Genomic DNA, 14,528 nt, shown 5'->3' with positions numbered 1-14,528 from the left:
TCCTCTCCCCCACCCGGCCTGCCGCCGGCGAGGTCCGGCCGGCCGGCCCGACGCCGACCGTTCGCCCCCTCCTCCCCTTCCTCTGTTTCAGCCAAGGAAGAAGAAGGAAACCTCCTTCTTCTCGATCTGCCCCTTCCTTTCTCTCTATTTACAAACCGGTCCTTCCACCTCTCTCCAGGGATTCTCGCAGCTGAGCCCTTCCACTTTTTAGAATAGTTACGAATAAGTCCTCGGTTTTCACAATTCAGTCCTAAATCTTGTTTTAAAGCCCCTAACGTCCCTTTAACCCGTCATTTCATGCTCCAAATTTCCTCCAATCGATCCCAAATTCGACCACGGCCTCCTCTAATATATTTCCGCTGAGGCATATCCAAATTTCATGAAAATACCTTTTCTACCTATTTTCCGTTCACATTTCCTGTTCGGAGCTCAACGGGTAAAATATTTTTCCTTTTTATTTATTGTGTGCTCGTTTGTGTGTGCCGTAGATCGCGGAGTACCCGAGGAGGAGCACGAGGAGGAGTTCGACCGTGAGCCCGAGCCCGAGGACCAGTACCACGAGTAGGAGCTCCCGGAATGCTTTGAGAACGGCAAGTCCAATCTCACCCTTTGATGCATATTTAATACCCAGTTTTTCAAACACAACCTATTGGCCTGTTTTATAAAATGCATATTGTTTATTACAAGACATGGTTGGATAGCCACCCCTTGATTGTTATGATTATTCCTTGTTGTCCTATATTTATCTCTAAATATGAGTTGCTCTGTTTAGATGATAAACACTGCTAGAATGCTTAGGAACCCGGTACTCAAATTCAATCATGACTATACTTGTTTATTCGGAAAATAAATGTGTGAGTGTGTTCAACTGAGGAGTTGGGTTTTTGGGTGTAAAGAGAAATGGTGCATGGATGAGATGGATGGGCGTTTCTTGTGTGAAATGCCGGGTTGTTGAGCTCGTACCTTAGTGGTTGAGCAAAGTTGGGAGATGTCCATCTTGTCATGGCTAAGGACCGAGTTGATGTGTCATCTTGCCTAATTCAACCATCGTGCAACCACTCGACCGTTGTTTGGGCAACGGCTTAGCATAAACCCCACTAGCTAAACTGCTAGGCTTTAGGTGTGCTGGTGAGCGACGGGAGCCCATGGAAAAGGATTAAGCTCTTGGTGACTTAGGTCCTGGTTTCGGCCTCGTGGATGGGTCGTTAACCCCTTGGGTGCTTCCGTGTTGACTAGTCGGTTTTGGCTAAGGTGGGTAATGGCTTTGTTAGGATCCGCACCGGCACTAAGGTGGTTCGTGCTGCGGTACCCTACTTGTGGGAAAAGTATACAACCTCTGCAGAGTTAAAAACCTATCCGGGTAGCCGGGTCCACAGTATTGGACGAGTTACGGCTTGGTCACATAACTAGCATTTGGAGATGGTTGGTTTTTGTGGCGTGTGTTGGATCTTGGAAGTGTCCGGCAGATGTGCCGTGCGCTACGGCGGACGAGGAGTCCAGTAGCGATAAAACTTGGATCCTTTGTGTAGGATCAACCCCACTTAATGTTTCGGTTACTAAAGAAAATGCATTGCGAAAACCCTTCGAAATAAAACCCTGTATGTGTCAAAAATTAGCTTTATTGCAAATAAACCTTAACCATACCCTTGTTGAATCCTATGCATATTCTTGCTGTATCCCCCTCCGTGGATGGGGTTGGACTTGTGGAGTACTTTTGTACTCACCCCTGTTTTGTTGCTTCAGAGGAGGATCCGGACTACGTCGCCGAGGACTTCGAGTAGGAGGTTGCGTCTGCACCCAACGCTGCCTGCGGTGTTGGCCCTTTTGCAGGATGCTTCCGCTAACGCATAGTTCCGATTGCAGCCCGGAGTCCGACTGGACTGCAACTTGGATTTGTATTGTTATCGCTTTAGTTTTACTTTGGGTGTGGCTTGCCCGCCCACTCCTTCGGGAGTTGTACGGTTTCTGAACTATCTGTTGAATAAATGTGTTATCAGCCTCCTGGGACTGATAATTGGATCACATTTAGTCTCTACTTACATGGGGACGCTTCAACCCCTCCTAGCTAGGTGTGAAAGTTTAATAAGTTTTCACAAAAATAAAGGGAGATGAAAAGGTGAAAACAGGGGTTCCCGAGAAGCCTCGCGTGATCTTCAGCCTCCCTGGCAGTCTTCGCTTAAATGGTCATTACTCCTTAATGGAAAGTTGAAAAGACGAGCCGTTTGTTGGAGGCGAAACTAGACTTATTATTTTTCTGTCCATGTGCATTATGCATGGTGAATCTTGACTAGTTTGTGCGTGTGTCTCTTGGAACATGGCTCTGATATCAGGAGTCAATGTGATGGTTCAACTTCCGTATAACTCGTCTCCTTCTCGGTGTAACTTGTCTCCTTTGGTCCAGCAACAGCTCCAATATGCGTAAACGCAATATAAAAGTAGAATATTTAGGTAGTATAAAATTCTCATTTGTATAGTAATCAAATTTAAGTAAGGAGAGAGTTCACCTCTTGCTATAGTTTTCTTGCACGACTCTATGTGATGGGTCCTTGAATTGGTATAATTGGTGTTTGACTTGTTTTAGCTAGTCCATGGCTTGGCACATTTGCTAGGATATCCTCATTAGAGGACATCCAAACATGTGCTAAGAGCATCCAACACCCTTCTTTAATTCAACAAATTATAGCTATCTTGTTATTATAAAAAATAGACTCTATTTTTAAAATAACAAGTAGTACAATTTTATGGACGGTGGATATCACGAACCCGCACCAAAGAAATCCATCAACTTTAACTTTGTAATGGAGCTAGGTATTGACCATTGTAGTGGTCAACTTTATCTTCAAAAAGATATAGACCATTGTTGTAACATAATACGACATCAAGAATGTTATTGCAAAAGGACATGTAACAAATGCATTCATCCTTGAAAATATAGCATCGTTGCATATTCATAACTACAAATAACTTGTTTAGAAGAGCACAACTGTAGCTGGGTCCACTGGACCTTACGGATTTAGATGCACAAAAGCCACAAACATGTACCAAATCGTCCACGAGGTATCAAATAAAAATGGGATCGGTGGCGTGGTAGGCGGTGGGAAGAGGAGGCAATGGCCAACGAAGCGTTGCCGGCCTCGCCGTCTCAAATCAACCGCTGGCGGCGGCGACGCGACGCTCGTGCACCGGAAGTCGACTCGGCGCTCGCTGTCGCCGGATACCGGCCCAACCCAGAGCTGCGGTTTCCGCGTCCCAGCAGGCCTCAACAGTCTCCACGTTAGAAGTGGCGTGCAGCCAAACAGATGATGCCGTGACCTCCTCGGGAGTCGACACATCGCACAACAGACACAAACCACCCACGGTCACTACCCTGCCACTCCATTAGTGCCGCCCACTTTCTCCCTCTCTCCCCCCAGCTCACCTCAGTTGTTCCTGCTCCTGTTCGGCGGCCTGCGGGGATGGGCATGGGGGCTTCGTCCCCTCCGCCGCCATGGCGGCGTCACCACCTCTGCTCCGAGTTCCTCGTCCTCTTCCTCCTTCTATGGTTAGAACGCAAACTATTAAAACCATTTCTAGTAGTTTAACTTTATATACATGTTGGATGTGTGTTTCCTGTTTGGTTTTTCGGCGATTCTCTGGTTAAATCCCGGATGCGGTGCCATTGTCTGGTGCTCAGGAGCTCACTACTTTTCCTTCAGCAATTCAGTAGTTCACTGATTTGTTAGAGTTGTCCTATTTTGCATCTGATTACTAGCAAGATTATCAGGCTGATTTACTTTTGCACTAAATGCTTGAAATCTCTAGAGCACTCAATTGTTTCATAAAACTTTGGGAGGACATTCCCAATCACCGAGCATCCTGATTTAATTTCACACTCAACTAATGGGACATAGCCACATAGGTTATGCTTGTAGCCCTGTACTTTCCCAATCATAAAAAGGAATAACTGAACCAACCCTTATGGTCTAAATATCCAGAAAATTCTAGCGTGCACTACTTCAAATAAATGAGAATACTGATGGTTTGTGCATATTGATCAAAATTATCTCTATTTGGTCGAAAGTCCATTACTTCACATTTATCCTAGAATAAGGTTTTAATTTCGTGGCATAATTTCTGCACCCATACTGTTTCAAGTGACTTTCTAAAAGATGTTATTCAAATGAAATTCATCAAGTGCATAAGCTATGTATCTTTATATCTTTATATCTCTTTAATCTATGTCCAACACTCTGTTTTGTTATAACGTAACCTCAATGCAGCACTGTGGAATATGATGCAATGCTATTGTGAAAGTATGAAAAACTACAAGTTAGAAAGCTTCAGGATTTGATCCATTGTAACCAAGGATACACATAAGTGAAGAAAATGACTACTACTTCTGTTTTTTCATGCATGTAAATTTCAGGGGTACTTCTGAGGCAAATGAAGAAGTTGCCGCATTGCCACCAAGAGGTTGGAACTCATATGATTCTTTTTCTTGGACAGTGGATGAAAGTGCATACCTGCAAAATGCTCAGATTTTGGCAGAGAAGTTACTCCCACATGGATATCAGGTTATTTGTCAGAATACTTTAGTTTGACTATAGATAATATCATAAGAAATATGAATGAATAAAATTATAACCACTCGTTTAACTATTTATTCTATCTCATATAGTATGCAGTTATTGATTTCCTCTGGTACCGGAAGTATGTTGATGGGGCATACACAGATTCATATGGATTTGATAACATTGATGAATGGGGTCGACCATTTCCGGACCTTCAAAGGTTTCCATCATCTAGGATTGACAGAGGGTTTAGTCAAATCGCCAGTAAGGTCCATGGAATGGGCTTGAAATTTGGCATCCATTTGATGAAAGGTATAAGTGTGCAAGCTGTTAATGCAAATACACCAATCTTGGACATTAAGACGGTAATATTCTTCATTTAATATGCTAGTATAGTATATGACAATTAATGGTATTTTGAAAGTAGCATTTTATTTGAGTTGTTACGTGTTCATTTTATCAGGGTCCCTTGTTAGCATTATGTTTTATACCCAAGAATGAATAATCATTGTTAATGTTAACTTGTATATACAGAAACCATTCTTAGTTTTTCCTTGAATCTTGATATGAAAGATGAATTTGAAATTTATGTTTTACAGGATTACGTAATTTTATCTGTACTAGCTGTGCAATCTTTTTTTCTTTTCTAATAGTCTTTGGAACATTGCAAAATGTTAGATAACATGTATCTTTGCTCATGCGGAGGCTGGTTCCCCTGGGCACTAACCAATTTAATTTAATTATATTCTCTATCATTCATCACTATTGTGTGAAACGCTCTACCCCATAGTATTTTTAATTATCTATCTGACATTTCTGTAATTTCATATTATGTGATGTTTTGAACAAATGAATGACTTAGTTGTTGTGTGTTTTCCTATGAAATCTTAAACTTCTATCTTTAATTCAACAAATGAATCTTGAAAACAGGGCATCGCACTTAGCAAAAACTCAACTATAAATGGAAATTGCTGTACTCTAGTTTATAACGTTTTAATTTGTTCCTTTCTGATTCCTTTCAGGGAAAACCATATCTAGAGAATGGTCGTCAATGGACAGCACGAGACATAGGTCTCACTCACAGAACTTGTGCATGGATGCCGCATGGATTTATGAGTGTTAACACAGATACTGGAGCTGGACGGGCCTTTTTAAGATCTCTTTATCGACAATATGCTGATTGGGATGTTGATTTTGGTAAGCTTATTGGCTATATGTCATTTTAAGTGCATGGGTCTGTAGGTAGCATGGAGTTATCTTAAAGTTTTAGCTGTCCCTATCCATGTGCTGCCAAAACTGAGTGTTGAATAAATGCTTTCATATTTACCATTCTGTTTTTTTTTGTTTTTTTTTTTGGCAGTGAAGGTTGATTGTATCTTCGGCACAGATTATAGCCCAGAAGAAATCATCACTATTTCAGAGGTAAATAATTCTTCATCCTAGAACTAATTACACTAGTTCCAATGAAACACTTCCAGAGTCAGCTAACACCTATATTGCAGCTATTGCAAGAGATTGATCGTCCGATCATCCTGTCCCTCTCACCAGGAACTGAAGTTACTCCAGCATTAGCTGAGAATATTAGCGATCATGTTAATATGTACAGAATAACTGGAGATGATTGGGATCACTGGAATGATGTGAGCTCACATTTTTCTGTGGCAAGGTAACTGATATTTTCTACTTTCTCTTGTTTTGTTACATCCTTATTATTTTCCTTAGCTTGTTTATGTATATTGTCTAGTAAATAAGAACTTATTCCTTATTTTCCTTTGGATGTTGTACGCAGTTCCTTCGCTGCTGCAAAGAAGATTGGAGCCACTGGGTTGCGAGGAAGATCTTGGCCAGACTTAGACATGCTTCCATTTGGATGGCTTACCGATCCAAGTACTGAATTACCTTTATAGTAAAAAATTAAATTAGACTTGATTCTTGTCTTGCTCTGGGGTCTTTTACCCATGAAGCAAACTCACAATTTTCAGGAAAAAACGCACCATAATTTTCTGTTAAATGCACATGCTAGTGAATTTTGGCATCAAGAAACAGTTGTAGCACACCAGTTGGGAGATAAGTTCTTCCACAAACTCCATGGATGCACATGCTGTTACATTGTTGTATGGAATTCTCATTCTATATAGGAAAATGCGGAAAATCTAAACTTATATGCGATGGAAGTTTTTTTAGAGAAAGACATTCAAGCAGATGAGAGGAATTGAGCCTAGCTCGGTGGGTGGTGTGGGTGTTCACCCCTATCATCTAGGTTCGAATTGTATGCATTAATTTATTCAACTACGTGTGACTCGTCTGCTTGAATGTTTTCTTGAGTACATCATATCTATATGTCGTTTTTTCTTTCTTTCCCTTTTTTTAGGATTATTTTGAATGATATAATAGATATGCAGTTGTATCAGAAACAGACCCTTTTCTTCTGTTAGTGCAGGTGTAAATCAGGGCCCTCACAGGAAATGTAACCTTACTCTTGATGAACAGAAAACACAGGTTGATGATGGTCATTTTGGTTTTTAAATTTTAAATGCGCTGTATCTTTTTTTATATGATAAGGAACACTATTTTCTTTTGACTGACCTTACAGATGGCACTTTGGTCAATGGCTAAATCGCCTCTTATGTACGGAGGAGATTTGACACATCTTGATGATGGTACATTAAGCATAATTACCAATCCTACTTTATTGAAGATAAACCACTACAGTAAAAATAACATGGAGGTACCTGCACTTGAGAATTTCTATCAAAACTGTTTATGCTTTGTAAGTGTAAAAAACTGTATGCTGACCTGTAGATATTTTCAGTTCCGTTATGTGTACAGTGGAAGGACGTCAAAAGAAGAACATTCTGGCCGCTTTAGGTCTCCTTATCATGTTCACCTTACAAAGAACGATGGCATGTTTGTCGGTCTCACTGCCTGCAGCGATGATACAGCTAATGGATGGTATGTGTTTTCACAAGATGGGAAGCCAGATCATATATGCAGGAACTATGAAATACAGAATGACAAAAGTACATCATTTTGCCTGGGGAAAACAAAACCACTTCTTGCATCGTAAGATCCACGCTCTTCATAAATGGAGAAGTGCTCACTCTATGATTTGTTTTAACACATTTTGTACATTGTAGGGATATCATTATCATGGACAGCATAGAGCACCAATCAAAGTTTCATCTTTCAGTTAGAAACACAGGTGATACTTGTTTGGATGCATCTGCTGGCCGAAGACGGTCTGCCTCAGATATCAGGTTTCCGATGTTCTCTGCATGCAGGTGGCATGCAAAACAGGTAAGATCTCCACCATCACCACCAGACCACCAACCTAGTGCTACTAACTGGACACAAAACTTTAGCACTTTATTTAGTCATGAAGTTTGTGAATAATGAGACTTATCCTGTCTGGCAACTGAACTTATGGCATTGGTTACGCATGAATGTGTGAGTGCAGATGTGGGAGCTAAATGCGAATGGAAATCTTGTGAGCAGCTATTCAGGATTATGCGCCACGGTGGAATCAAGGGATGAAGGAGGTACATATTAGTTAACTTTGTTGTGAGTTAATCAAAATCATTACACTGTCATCACAGTTTTCTATGAATTAGGCAAAATCATTACACTGTCATCACAGTTTTCTATGAATTAGGTACTATTGGAGCTCGTGCATGGGTTGCAACTGGAAGTAAAGGTTAGTTATCTTATATGTACTCAACAGGGGATTCTGTGAAATGGTTTACTCCTGTGTGGAATATATATGTATGTCGATTAGTAACATACACAATTCTTTAAATTGTTGCCTCTGTAAAATATATGATAACTTGCTACCAGAATTGCAATGTTTCAATGTGGTATTGGTACATGAGCTTCTGCTGTGTTAACAAAAATCTTGATAGATAGACCATGATATTCTTAGAGTAACCACAGGACACATAAATCTCACAAAGACTGCAGGATCAACTGTGGATAACAGAGAACTTAAGCTACCTGGCTGGCATAATTTATACAGGGAATGCAAAAACTGACTTTCATAGCTTCAATTGTAAGGGGAGAAGCAAGACTAGAGTATCTGTGTATGGCTACCACCATCAAGTAGTTTTCCCCTCAACCATCACCTATTTCGAGTTTAGCAATCTTCTGACTCCAAAGTTTCAACCTTAGACACAAGACCAGCATCGCCATTCTTGCCAATCGTCTTAACATCTGAAACCTTTACATTTCTTCTTTTAACAAATATACATGAATAGAATGGTTATGATAAACCGTTGACCCTTTTCTTGGCAAATAAAGCCTTGAGGACCTGCCTGATACATGGCACATAACCTTGTTGCACATATCTGACTTGAGGTGGATAAGCTTTTGTGGTTTCTTATTTGCATCACAAGGAAATACTCCTTTTCATGCTTTTAGATACGTGGAAATCGTCTTCCTCTATTTTCATAAACCTAAAAGATCTACATTTATTTTGATAAAATAATATATTCTTGGTTGATACAATTATAGTCCAAATTTGAATTTTTTTTTGTTTTAGTTGAGAACAAGGGACAATCTAAAAAAATTGTCTCATGCATACAGCATTTTCATTAATGATATTGAAACCCTGCACTCTGCAGTGAATTACAAGACTTACTATTATAAAATTGGTAACTTGACTTTTGGCTGAAATTATATTGAAGTTATGTGTTCACAAAAGTATATTATTTGTGTTATCTAATTAATATTCTCCTTTCATAACGTGAATAAAATATGCTCAGAAGTTGTCAGAATTTCATTGTATGGTGCATAGCCTTGGGAAAGATGGACATTCTGATTCCACCTTTCATTGGGAGACTGGAAATGTATGAAACTAACTACATATATGGTTGATTGCATTACTCAGAAATGAAAGATTTTGTATTTCCAATTGAGATTGTTTCAGCTTCAAGCAAGGACCCTTTCGTTTCGTTCTTTTTGGGTAATGCATGAGAAAGAATTTTATGCTGATGCTTTGTCTTCCATCATTCAGGAGAAATCTATCTCGCATTCTTCAACCTTGACTCCACGAGCAGGAAGATGGCTGCACGAATATCAGACCTTGGAAAGGTTCTCAGAAGAGCATTCTTGAGAAAAGACCTATGTAGATGCACTGAAGTTTGGAGCGGGAAGAATTTCAGTCTCACGAAGGAAGTGATTTCAGCAGTGGTTAATCCACATGGCTCCATGGTGTTTGAAATCGTATGTTGAGATTGCGGTACTGGGCAAATAGTTCTGATAGTTTGTAATCGTCATTTCTTCTAAAGCTCCATCCATGAATGTTGTGATGAAATGCACGCTGGATATGGAACCGATAGGTTGATAAACCATGTAACTAGATAGCTGAAGGATTATGTTATAACAGCTAAAAATAAACAAGGAAGGTGAACATTATGTTTTTGTTTGATGGTCTAAAAGGACTCGGTGAGTTCTATTTAGTTGTACAGGATTCAGCAATTCATGATTAACAGAGGAACATGCAACATAATTTGGAGGTTCACATCACAAATCACTCAGACATGGCTATTTGTCCAACCGACGTAATTGAATCATTTACCTATTTAATTAAATACTACGAACACAAGTTATCTGGTAATCAAGATAATAACAGACAGATAAATATTGTACTACTGGAATGGGATCATCTGACGAGCAGGGTCCACAAGCAGCAGTAGCAACATGCGGAACTAAATAACAAATGCAGAATGAACACATCGCAGAACTGAAGCTCGTATAACAGGAAAAATGCAAGAATGGTATCAGGACATGAACACAGAAAGCTGTAAGGGCATTTAATCACCGTCAAGCTGAGACAGATCATGCATGCAGCTTAACAACTTGTTAAGCATAACCGAGTTACAACCTACAATATAAGCACCCACAAAACATTCCTAAATAACCACCACCTTATAGAGATCCCTGCTACTTGGACATGCAACGATCAGCTACTTCGAAGCCCTCTTCGTCTTTACTTTTTCGCCGATGTGGAACTGGGTGGTTTTGGAGCAGGAGGGGAATTCTGTAGCCAGTCTTTTGCGCAGAACAGTGCCTCCAAGGTTTCAGGGTGCAATGAACTCAGGTAGTCATCAAGCATCCTGGCTTCACTTCGAGCTGATGAGAATACAGAGCCGCGACCTACTGTGGAGACTGGGATGGCAAGGACATCTCGGGCCATCCTTGAGAGAGTTGGGTACTTGAGGGCATTAAGCTTCCACCACTTCAGAATGTCAAACTCTGGGATGCGTGGGAGCGGGGCTTCTTCCAAGTACTGATCTAGCTCTGACTTTGGGATCTTGCTCAGTGCGGCCTCTGAGAGGTAGATGTCAAAGTCTGAAAGTGCATCGCCAGTGGAAGGTGGAATTGTTAGGATTTTCTTCTCATCAGTAGGCAGAGTGCCATTGGCCCCATGCTCAACATGGGCAGCTACCAACGGAAGTGGCTGTCTAACATATTCTTTGTAAAGCTCATGAACAGCATCATCGACTACCTTGACATACTTTACACCCTTCGGGCCATAAATTTTGGAGTAACTAAACTCGACAATCTTCATCTTGAAACGGGGATCCATCACAACAGCAATGGCCAGCATGACATTGCAATCTTTCCAGTACTTGTCAAACCTCTCATGCACATCTTTTGCAATTCTACTCGAAATTGGATCTTGAAGATCTGTGCCACTTGAAATCTCTCTCTGAATCGTCCAAGCCTCATGGAAAAAGATGTTTGCAGTTGGATCTTCTGTCGCCATAATGCTATGTGCAGAGTCATACAACAGCTTAAGATAACTGCAAGCAACCTCGACTTCCTCCCAGTCCACTGCAGAAGGTGCTTGATTGTAGTTATCATTAAATTTCTCCAGCATGGTGAATGCCTGCTTATAATCCAGAGCTGCCAGCAGCATGAGATAGGTGGTATTCCACTGGGCTTTAATATCGAGACATAGGGTCTTGTTACTTGGAATTTGCAGTTGCTGAATGATGTCAGTAAACTGCTGCTCATGGCTAGTACAAGATTTTATGAACTTTATACTTTCACGGATTTTGTAAATGACACTTTGTACTGAAGCAGTGACATCACTTGCAGCTGCATTCAGTATATGGGCATAGCACCTCACAACCAAAAACTGCCCCCTAAGCATTGGAATGCTCTTTTTTGAGAGGTCATCTCTCAGATTCACACTGTAGATGTCATGTGAGGACTCATAATCCCCAGTAATGGTGAATAGTTTGTCTGTCATGTTCCACTGAGAAAGGCTTCTGCTGATAGCTTCACTAACTGCATTCCCTGAACAAGACCAAGGGGCCATCACGAAGTTGAGCATTCTTCGGTGCAGCTTCCAGTCAGAATCAATGTATTGTCCTGCAATTGAAACATATCCAAGAGTTTGGCTAGTGGTCCACCATCCTATTGTGAGATTTATCCTTCCAGGAATATTCCCCACTTCCTTGAGCAGGTTATCCCTTTCCTTAAGATAAATTGCATAAACCTCTGCCTCCATCACATCTGTATTAACCACCTTGAAACGTGGCTGCAGACCCTCAATAAAGGATATGAAGGTTGGCTGTTGAACAATATGGAGAGGATAGTCATGCAGAATGATCATCTTCGCCAGATACGATGAACTAAGGTCTGGATTGAACGGAGCATTTGCATAGCCAGCACATGTGCGGCGCCTCTTAGAAGGTTTCTCTAGGGTACCCTGACCACCATTGTCTCTACCTCCTGCTGAAGGTTCATGACCTTTGATCACAGGACAATGACCCATGGTAATATGCCTCTTCAGATGGCTAGTGCCAGCCATTTTTGAGCCAGAACTGTATGCAAAGAATCCTTTACAGTGATTGCAGCATGCTTTTGTGCATCCCTCAGACTCTTCAGTAGTGAAATGCTCCCAGACCATGGACTTCTTTCTTCGGCGCCTTGAGGAGGTTTGTGGTGTCACCTCAACAGTCTCATTACCATTAGCCATCTCACTATCTTGAGCCATCTCACTACAATGGAAGACCGTTTGGTCATAGTGGATTATCTCATAACCACAATCCATCTTGCTACCAGGGAACACTTCACTGTCAGGAGCCATCTTGTTATCATGGATGTCGACAACCTTGTAATCCAGGATCATTTGGCCACCATGATCCATCTTGTCACCGATAATCATCTGACAGCCGTCCACCATGTCATTGCTACCAAGCATCATCTCGCAATCTTCGAACATCGTATCAGTGCCATGAATCATGTGGTTGTCATGCACCATCGAAGAGTCATTGCTGTTTGGATTACCCATGCTGAGAACAAAACAGGTAGAATGGTAGAAAGAAACAGAATTATGTCAGATATAATGTAGTCAAGCCAGAACACATACAGTGGTTTAAATAAACTGCAAAATGCAATATATCTCGTGAAAACATAGCATGTGTGCATAATAAATTGAACATACATTCATATTACAGCGCTTTATTGTTTGAGAGCACCAGCATCACAGCACTCGGCCATTGTATCAAATAATAAATGTTCCAGAAGTGGTTCTAGCATCACAAATTCATGTTTAAGCTAGCTATTTCAAACTTTTTAGTAAGAACTAAGAAGACAGTACATTTACCAACAGAAAGGATGATCTAGGACAAAAAAAAAAACAGGATGGCACTGCAACTTCAATCAATAATCTAAGCGAAGGCCTCTTGAAAAGGCATTGAGCAGAAAGTATGTCCCGCATGCTTGATCCTCGGCACAAGCTAATAATCAAGTTGCGTTCAGAATAATAACTCTAACCGTGCCTAAAAGAACTTACACTCGTTGAGGAGAATTAAACACACCCACTACGTAAGTATCGGACTGAAAATTCTGGCAGAAAGTTGACAAAAACAGATTAAAAGAAGATCAGAAACACCATCTCGAATTCCACCCTGCTTTGTTCGAGTACAAATTGCATCCTGTATCTTCGGATGCTCAAAATAGCAGGCCAAAAAAGTAAACAGGAAACTGATCGAACTAAACCTCCAGTACGAGCGAGGTACGAGATGATGAGCAGCTTCCTAGTTAATTAGTAGCAACCCCAATTGTAGAGAGATTTGGACCAGTTGGTATCAATCAAGCACAGAAAACCCCCACTCACTCACATGATCGATCGACCAGCCCTATATATAACTAAGGCTAATCAAAGCAAGAGGTCGCAGTAAACACGCCAAACCCAGGAAATTAATCTACACAACCAATCAATCAACAAAGAGAAACATTGGGGAAGGAGGGAGAGAGACAGGGTTTGCAAGCCTGGGAGGGAAGAAGAAGATGGGGGATCATCGTCACCTCTCACACGGATCGTTGAGTCACACCACGGATCGTTGCGCGGCTGGTGGATCACGCGCTCGCCTCGGCCCAGCAAGGAAGAACAAGGCCGACTTGATAGTAGGAAACCCTAGATCCCTTTTCTCCCGTGGGCAAAACGAAACGACGGGGTGACCGGACGCGGAGGGTTTTATGGGCTTGTTTCTCGTTCCAGCCCACAACGGAGAAAGGCCGTGGTTTTGTTGCACTTGCCGCAGACAGGTGGGCCACCGGATCCGCTGTGACTTCTGCCAGCACTTTTTCCCCTTTTCCGATAGAGTTTTGGTTTGGTAGGACTATGCGCGTGATTTAATTTGTGTACAGGCTTGCCATATATTATGTGATACAATATTTGCAAAAAAAGATCTCAGTTTTTCCATGTTTTATATATAGTATATGTCACTTAACCGGACCTTACTTATGGAATGCTGACCCTACTTTCTTGTTTAGTTCCTACATTTAGTGCCCCTTTGGCATGGCTCTCCGAGCGGCTCTCGCTGCAGCTTCACCCCAAGCCGTCCCAAACGCGTCAGAAGAAAATAGCTTCCGTGCGTGAGCCGGCGAAAAGCCGCACTGGGAAACAACGGCGCGCGACGAGCCAAAAAAAATGGCTCCCCCCGGCTTCTCCCGTCCACATGCATG

At 41.5% G+C, this 14,528-nt stretch overlaps 2 protein-coding genes across 4 annotated transcripts; one reads left to right on the top strand and one right to left on the bottom strand.

Annotated features, from left to right (window-relative positions):
- The first annotated feature begins 3,293 nt into the window (after positions 1-3,293).
- Positions 3,294-10,065, top strand: LOC101770037. 3 transcript variants are annotated; one of them, XR_002677860.1, is made up of 14 exons: positions 3,294-3,541; positions 4,406-4,553; positions 4,658-4,915; positions 5,573-5,747; positions 5,911-5,972; positions 6,053-6,216; positions 6,340-6,437; positions 6,991-7,049; positions 7,144-7,278; positions 7,363-7,613; positions 7,688-7,847; positions 8,008-8,111; positions 8,203-8,244; positions 9,559-9,649. XR_002677860.1 is itself a non-coding variant. In XM_022827013.1 (14 exons), the coding sequence occupies exons 1-14, from the start codon at positions 3,456-3,458 to the stop codon at positions 9,774-9,776; spliced, it is 1,953 nt and encodes a 650-aa protein (XP_022682748.1). In that variant the 5' UTR covers positions 3,295-3,455; the 3' UTR covers positions 9,777-10,065. The 3 variants fall into 3 exon arrangements, 2 of the variants coding, with proteins under 2 accessions (XP_022682748.1, XP_004968843.1); XM_022827013.1 differs by having other exon boundaries at positions 3,295-3,541; positions 8,008-8,089; positions 8,188-8,244; positions 9,559-10,065; XM_004968786.3 differs by having other exon boundaries at positions 3,297-3,541; positions 8,008-8,089; positions 9,559-10,065.
- Positions 10,066-10,332: 267 nt separating this feature from the next.
- On the bottom strand, positions 10,333-13,986 carry LOC105914467 (zinc finger BED domain-containing protein RICESLEEPER 2). The gene is made up of 2 exons (XM_012846219.2): positions 13,869-13,986; positions 10,333-12,850 (listed from the first exon to the last, which is right to left on the bottom strand). Exon 2 carries the CDS (start codon positions 12,847-12,849, stop codon positions 10,534-10,536), a length of 2,316 nt encoding a protein of 771 aa, XP_012701673.2. The 5' UTR covers position 12,850; positions 13,869-13,986; the 3' UTR covers positions 10,333-10,533.
- Positions 13,987-14,528: the final 542 nt, after the last annotated feature.

Source organism: Setaria italica, chromosome V (genome assembly GCF_000263155.2).
Source record: "Setaria italica strain Yugu1 chromosome V, Setaria_italica_v2.0, whole genome shotgun sequence".
Classification (NCBI taxonomy): domain Eukaryota; kingdom Viridiplantae; phylum Streptophyta; class Magnoliopsida; order Poales; family Poaceae; genus Setaria; species Setaria italica.
This window is presented reverse-complemented; position numbering and strand designations above follow the sequence as displayed.

Excerpts from the sequence above, each read along its gene's own strand:
- LOC105914467 (XM_012846219.2), bottom strand. The coding sequence starts at position 12,849 with ATGGGTAATCCAAACAGCAATGACTCTTCGATGGTGCATGACAACCAC.
- LOC101770037 (XM_022827013.1), top strand. The coding sequence starts at position 3,456 with ATGGGCATGGGGGCTTCGTCCCCTCCGCCGCCATGGCGGCGTCACCAC. Across the intron at positions 7,050-7,143 it reads TTGATGAACAGAAAACACAG|ATGGCACTTTGGTCAATGGC; the intron begins GTTGATGATGGT and ends CTGACCTTACAG. Across the intron at positions 8,090-8,187 it reads GGAATCAAGGGATGAAGGAG|TTTTCTATGAATTAGGTACT; the intron begins GTACATATTAGT and ends CTGTCATCACAG.